This window comes from Eurypyga helias, unplaced genomic scaffold (assembly GCF_000690775.1).
Source record: "Eurypyga helias isolate BGI_N326 unplaced genomic scaffold, ASM69077v1 scaffold30237, whole genome shotgun sequence".
NCBI lineage: Eukaryota > Metazoa > Chordata > Aves > Eurypygiformes > Eurypygidae > Eurypyga > Eurypyga helias.
In genome coordinates this window covers 1-7,283 of record NW_010263014.1, presented here as the reverse complement: position 1 = coordinate 7,283, position 7,283 = coordinate 1, and the positions used below count along the sequence as shown (strand labels likewise).

The following is a 7,283-nucleotide window of genomic DNA, read 5'->3' as shown; positions in this document are numbered from 1 at the left end:
TAAAAAGCAATTAAAGGACCTCAACAGCTCTTGAAGTTGTACGTCCCTGCAAAACTTTAAGGGACTGAAATCAATGACATCAGTAACAGGGGAAACAGAGGCTCACTTTAAATCTAACTCACAACTCTACTTTGCTAGTAATCCCAGGAATAGTATTTTTTCCCATCATACTCTGTCCAGAAAGGGCAGCTTCATTGGTGATTTGTTTTCCTGCGAGTGAACTTTCAGGAGACACAGTAAAACAAGGAAGGGTCGTTTTCTTTCATCTCCTGAACAACTGGGTGCGCTTCGTAACAAGTGGGCTCAAGGTCACAAAAGGAAGGGGGAGGGTGTGAATGTGACCCTTCGCGGAGGACAGGAGCTCGCAGCCCTAGACACCAAGGTCTTCCTTTAATTCCTAAGATAATGTGGCACCAGCTCAAAAAAGCAATTCTTTCTCAGCCACCCGCTGCCGTTTGGTATAGCAAGTGGCACAACACTGACACCGGACCCTCGGCCTCTCCAAACGGAAGTAACTTCCTTTCGAGAGAGAGCAAGTTCTCCAGGTCATGTCTTCAGGCTGGAGCAGAATTGTAATTATTTTGTTCTGCAGTAACACTCAGAAGAGAACAAAACAAATGGGAAGGCCCAACTTGTATCTGGAAGACTCCAAAACGTTTGAGCTTTTCCTACCTGCCCAGCCAGTGCAGAAGCATGCGAACCACAGCCGAGCCGAAGGGTCCCGTTACCTCGGAACACGCTGCCTTTGCTCAATCCCGAAGCACAATCTCCTATGACCTCACTGTGCAACATCAGACGAGCATTCCATTTCTAAAATGGAAGCTATTTTTCACATAACCACCTAAATGAATAAGCTGAGAAAGAGCAACTTATAAAAAAAAAAATCAGATGGTGACAGTTTCTACGAAAGGATTTTAGCAGAACATACATTTGAGTGCTGATTTTGTTAGCCAAACTCTTCGGGTCACTGTCACTCAACATTTCTTGCAGACCATAAGATACCCTTCGATATCTTCACTGAAAATGCTGTAAAAGTGATAACATTTAGTGACCCAAACAAACCCACAGTTTGTGGATCCACCACTTGGCAGAAGTCATCTTCGGAGAGGGAACGTGCTCAGGATATTATCATTATGCATGACACCCTTGATATTTTACAACTTCACAGAACAGTCCGTTCCCTCAGCCCCAGAAACACCAGAGATCAGTCACTTAGAATTATTTTTACAGCTGGAAAACGGCACTTTTTTTTAGAATTTAAAATAGCTGTAGGTAAACAGAATTACCAACATTTGTTCTGAACAAAGAAGCACATTCTGTTCCCCTGCCCCCTCCCCAAAACAGAGGGCAAAATGCAGTTAGTTCGCTCCTCACAGCTCCCCGGCCAAGGACACCGGAGCTTTGCAGGCTGCAAATTCCCCCGCAGACACGACGCACGGTTCTACAGTCGAGCGGGCTATCCAGCACAATTTACCAAGTGCCGAGATTTTACTCCACACGCACTTTTCCCAGGTACATTAAGAAGTTTAAGGTATTATGCTGCACTTAAGATTATGCAATTTTAATGACAACAAAAATCAATAACGTATCAGAAAAAAGAGAAACAGATACTGTCCGAGATTTTTGTAAGATCAGTGGGATCAGACACCCAAGAACTGGACAAAAAGAAATGGCTAAAAATCCTTTAAAGTTGCCGGACTTTTTTATCAGTGCTTTTAATATTGACGTCCAGAGTCTCTACTTTTTTTGTTAGCCGATCCAGCATATCGTCTTGCTCATCTATTTCTGTCTGCAGCCCAAGCGCTAGGTTTTTCAGACGACTCAGCCCGGAAGACATCTCATCTGTCAACAGAGAGGGACCGCAGGGAGTCACAGCAGGACAAAGCACACCGTTTGCATGGCCACTACCGGCGTTCCCTCTTCTCCAACACCCACGTTAGAAAGCGTTCATTACAACCGCTCAAGTCTGAGTGTTCCCCAATAGTGGAAGCACAGATATTTTCAAGCTTCTGCCACATTACTACCATAAATAATCACTTCCTTTTATTTCCACTACAAGTAAACCACCAATACTTAAAAACAGATTGTATCTTTACAAAATTACATTCCCCGTAGTGTAGGTTTTACTTTTAAAATGTTACTTTACAGAAAATTGGGTTTGTCTTTTCTCAGCTCAGTACACACACTATGCTCACTACCCCAAGTGTTTTTCCTTAAACTTCACACAGAGACACGGTCAATCCACTGAGGATTTCAGCAGTTAGCTATTTTACATTATTATTTACTGCATGATTGATTGGTGTAAAAGCTTCCAAGGCTAGCTTTGCATGGCTTGGGAGTAGGACAGACATGCTTCCACTAGCTCTTACACTTGACTGTTCCTCTTTGATCTAGTCCTTTCTCATTTCTTTCCTGTTTCTTCTTTGTAGGTCAGCTAAAGAGCGACACAGGTAAGCAAAAAGGCACTTTGTGTATGTGCTACAGAACAAAGGAAGAGAGTCAGCCGAGTGGTTTGGGGAAGTAATAAAGGAAATGCAGCAAATTCACAGATTAAATATTTAGTATCTTTCGCTTCTTCTATTTTCTGCAAAACATCTTTGTTTTAAAAGCTGCATGCAGCTGTAAATTCTTTGGGTCCAAACTGATGTACAACGTAATGCCTAACTGTCAGGTGAGTTGAATGAGTCTTCCAGCGTAAGTGGTAAGCTCAGAAGAGGCAGTAAGCAGCTCTACTGGCGTAATGCTGTGGTCAGTTTGAAGCACTATTTCCTTAAATTTTACTAGTACCTGCTTAGTAAATTTTTTCAGTATGGATGGAGAAGCCTGCTTGTCCCACAGATATTCCAGTCAGCTTACAGGACGATTCAGAGAAACATTTTCATATCCTGAGTGCAAATGCTACGGGAGACCTCGGCACCATTTCCTCATTCAATTCACAAACCTGCCAGCACGTTCCTATCTGGTAAGGGTGCTTTTCTTATTGCCAATATATGACCTAAGAGAACTCATTGTTTTGGTGTGGGGTTTCTTTCTGCTGGTCTCTCTGCTCAGGGACAGTTCAAAACCTCCTAAACTATTTCTACAGCACAGGCATGTTGCAGAGAGTCAAAGTATTGACACCAACAGCGTATCAGTTTCCACAGTAGATTTATACTATACCAGGCATCCTAGCCAGTCTGTTTCTAGCTGGTTTTACGTGAAACATATTTCTAACTCAGATTCGTTATTAATATTTGCAAGTAGTTGACCCACAAACATCCCACGGCTTTCTACCATTCAAATAACATGTTTCAAACAAACTTCAGATTGTGCCATGTAGATGGTTTTGAAATGCAGATTATAAGAAAGTGAAATTTGATAATTAAAAAGTCCTGTGTGAACTAAAAGTAGTTTGTTGGCAATATATTCCTTAGTAATTTTCTCTGGCATAAGAGCCAAAAATTGAAAACTGTATGACATCAAACAGCTTCAATTTTGTCACTCACCTAAGTTGTTATCGATTTTCTGGTGATAAGCTCGCAGCTGTTGGTTCTTCGGGTAGGAATCCCTTTGCACTGAGGAAACTAAATCTGCTTTGCTGAAATCACTGTCTGTTAAGAGCATAAAATACAGATTGTTATATAATAAAAAAAGCTAGCAAGGAGAAGCTTGGAAGTTTTAGAAGGGCTATTAAAAAGGAGTCTGACCACAGCTGCCATGTAATCATATAGCCTCTTAGTAGGAGTATCAAAAGTAGTCCAACACCACTATCTATAGGGCACCCCTCAAGATGAGCAGCTCAGCTACAACTCTTCTCTTCTAGGCTGCCTTTTGTAGCTCTACTAGGCAGTTGAGAGAGAAAAAAAGTAAACCCCACACTCCCAGGCAGGTAGGCTGGTAACTCTGCCAGCAGCCAAGCCGCTCCTGGCCAGGCCAGCAGAGAGCTACTCCTGCCCTCTATAGGACAGACTTTACGTACTGTGTGGAGTGGAATGGAGACTGTTACCAAAAAGCATTTCTTGACTTCCAGCACCACAGCTATAAAGATACCCTGCTGCTTTCTCGCTCTTACTAAACTAAATAATTGAGCCTCCCTTTAAAAGGGAACGGTTACTTTGCACACAAAAGCCCTTGCAGAAGCTAACACACTGAGAGAATGGGGAGCAAGACCAAACCCCATACGCTTCCTTGCATGAATCAATGGCTTGAGTATGAAGGCTCCATGTCTGAAATAACAAGGAAAACATACCTGAAAAGTGTGACAAATGACGGTTAAAAAGGGGAATGCCTGAATGTACAGGTTAACGTTTTGGCAAATGTAAGACAAGGCTGCCTGCACATCACGTGGAATCTTGGCTGTAGTCTCCTCTGTGCAAATACAAGCACTGGATGCTTTTGAAGTCTGTAGTGGATATAGCAAAAATACCTGCCCCTCAGGAAGGGCTAAATAACCCAAGTAAGAAAATTTCTCTTCTTTAGTATGGGTATAAAGAGTTTTAGGGGAAACAATTCCCTAGAACTCAAAGCCACGAAGGCTGGGACACAAATCTCCAGAGGCCAGGCAGCAACGTCAGCTGGCAGCCAGGCAGCCTGAAGGGTCTCTGCCTTCACCACCATGCAGGTTTACCCCAAGCTGATGATGGGTATTTAGGGTAAGATGAAGTTAACAAACCTGAATTATCTAGCTTCCTTAGATTTGGGTGACTTTCCTGATATTTTGACTCTTGTTCTTTACTGGACATCATTGCTTCTTTTAACCTAGTGATAAAGAGAAGAAAAAGAAAACACTCCATGGACCACAGGCCTCATTCTGAATCTGTGAAACAAGAGCAGGTATCAAATTTACATACACAACAAGAGCAAATTTGTTAGACCTGATCGAAAATGTTCCTTTAAAATGAACTATTAGGATTTGTCTTCAGTGAAAGCAGAACTGGTCGCTCTAGTGCTGCAAATCGCATATGGAAACTGATAGGAAAACCAAAACGGCTTCTTCTGTCTTGGAGGAAGCCTACTCCTTTCCTCGGTAGGAGATGGAGGGGAAAGGGAAGGAGGAAATCAACCCATGCAGCATTACCAGGCTTGACACAAATTTCTCAGCTAAAGAGAGACAAGTACTGTAAGACACAGTCATTCCACAGCAACTGATTTTTACTTACAGCTTTAATAGAAGCAGAGAAGCACACGTAATATGTAATGGGAAGCATGACAAGGCTACCAATCGAGATCTCCTGATAAGGCTGAGTAAGCATGATAATTAGGAGACTCTGAAGAATTACTTGTGTACTTCTGTGCAATGGTTTGAATTAATCTCCCACAATTAAGAAGTTATTCTTGCACTACAAATATAAATAAAAATAAAAATATCTTTCTCATAGTGAAAGGAAAAAGGGAGGTAAACTCCTGAGATGGTGTCCAGCTGAGAGAATCAACAGATCTTAAATTCTGATTTTCTGGTGACATTTCAGAGATGCTGTGGAAGACAAGTCCCAGGTGAAACATTTATTTTACTTACCTACTGTTAGCATAATAGTCAGGGGTTCCATTCTGCTCCGGCTTGCTCTCCGGAGGTTTGGCTTTGAAGTAGTTTACCAAGCCCCCCCAAACACTCTTAATGCTATTTATGTGCCTTTGACTAGTCTTCAAGTCCTGGTCCATTTTATCTACCATCTGTTCTGTGCGCTTCAGTGCCTCTCCTTGACGTACGAGCTCCTAACAGACATGGACAGAGAGAGAGAAGCTAGCAAAGCCAAGATCAACAGAAACATCAAACATTTAACAGACATGCTAAAGAAAAGTAACAGAGCTCCTTCAGCCGTGTACGTAGTTTCTGAAGGCATACAGCTTTTCCACTCACTCCTCTTCCTCCAGGGCACTTCAATCGAGAGTTGGTCGTCAGCCATAGCATTAACCAGCTATAAGGTCCTCATCACTATGCAATTCCCGACACCTACTACAAACAGCATCCAGGAATTTTCTGGTTTGGCCTTTGGTCAAGTTGACATTTATATCTCTTCCTGATGGCACCAGCACCGCACCAGCCGGGTGAGGTAGTGAAAGTGCAAAGGTTTACGGTAGGGAAATGAGCAAGCAGAGCTACGTCTAGTGGTGAATGACACCTTCATTGGGAAGGGATACTAGGGATTTCACACTGCTGGGATGTTCCTGATAATTTAGAAACAGAATAACCAAAGGAAATAAAGGCAAATAGGGGTTTGGGGTTGGGTTTTTTTTTCATACTGCAGGAGTAACCTTTCAGCAAGTACTAACAGCTGAAACAACAGGATTTAGAAATGTTGATAGATACAATTATGTTATTTTCTAATTCAGCAGCACAAACCCTCTTCCAAAGTAATCCAAAGATTAATTCTGGCAGGAAAGTTGCCTGCAGCTAACACTAGTGCAAAACAAAGAACTTGTGTTCATCGCCTCTCTAAACTCTGGGGAATTCACAGAATCATAGAACGGTTTGGATTGGAAGGGACCTTAAAGATCACCCAGTTCCAACCCCCCTGCCATGGGCAGGGACACCTTCCACTAGACCAGGTTGCTCCAAGCCTCATCCAGCCCGGCCTTGGGCACTTCGAGGGATGGGGCATCCACAGCTTCTCTGGGCACCCTGTCCCAGGGCCTCCCCACCCTCTCCAGGAAGAACTTCTTCCTGATATCTAATCTCAACCTTTGCGATTTCAATTTAATTCAATTCTAGTTGAATAGTCTTTCCCCCCCCAATAAAGCAGCAAACGCATACAAATGATGTTTTAGCACGCACCCTGTGCGAGGCCTAAATTCTTAATTTGTGCTTTTTGGGGCAAAGAAATCACGAGCCCTCAAGTTCGCATTGGTGCCACGAGAAGCCTCGTCAGCATCAGCACCTCCTGTGGCCTGTGGATGCTCACGGGTGGGTCGGGGCAACCGCATGGCTAACGTTCAAGGCAACATGCCATCAGCAGGTGACACAAGGGACAAGACCTTCGTGAGCGACTTCTGAAACAGGGCCAGAAGGAGGAAGGAAATGATTAATGGGGATGAAGCGAGCACGTCGCAAACAACCAACAGGGCAGGCTCTTCGTTTCGTCGAGAGAGCTGCTGAAAACTCCAGCTGGGTAAAAGTAGGCATAAATAATGCCGTTAATAAGACTTAGGGAGACTTGTTAAAAGCAGGTGAAAACACAGCAGAGTCCTAGTCCCAGTATTACACAGAGGAGATCCAACTGGGATTCTTCCCTCAAAAAACAAACCGCCTCCACCCAGAAGATCAGTCCGCAGTAACACAGAGGGACGCGTCGTCCCCGAAAGGCGGA

At 43.3% G+C, this 7,283-nt stretch overlaps 1 protein-coding gene across 1 annotated transcript; it reads right to left on the bottom strand.

The window, feature by feature from the left end:
* Positions 1-1,684: 1,684 nt before the first annotated feature.
* On the bottom strand, positions 1,685-5,661 carry SNAP29 (synaptosomal-associated protein, 29kDa). Its single transcript, XM_010155913.1, has 4 exons — positions 5,495-5,661; positions 4,652-4,737; positions 3,486-3,569; positions 1,685-1,842 (listed from the first exon to the last, which is right to left on the bottom strand). The coding sequence occupies exons 1-4, from the start codon at positions 5,647-5,649 to the stop codon at positions 1,685-1,687; spliced, it is 483 nt and encodes a 160-aa protein (XP_010154215.1). The 5' UTR covers positions 5,650-5,661.
* Positions 5,662-7,283: the final 1,622 nt, after the last annotated feature.

Bases quoted from the DNA above. Each gene is read 5' to 3' on its own strand.
- SNAP29 (XM_010155913.1), bottom strand. From the start codon at position 5,649: ATGGTAGATAAAATGGACCAGGACTTGAAGACTAGTCAAAGGCACATA. The intron at 4,738-5,494 runs GTAAGTAAAATA...CTTTATCACTAG, and splicing joins GACTATTATGCTAACAGTAG to GTTAAAAGAAGCAATGATGT. The intron at 3,570-4,651 runs GTTTGTTAACTT...TCAGCAAAGCAG, and splicing joins AAGGAAGCTAGATAATTCAG to ATTTAGTTTCCTCAGTGCAA.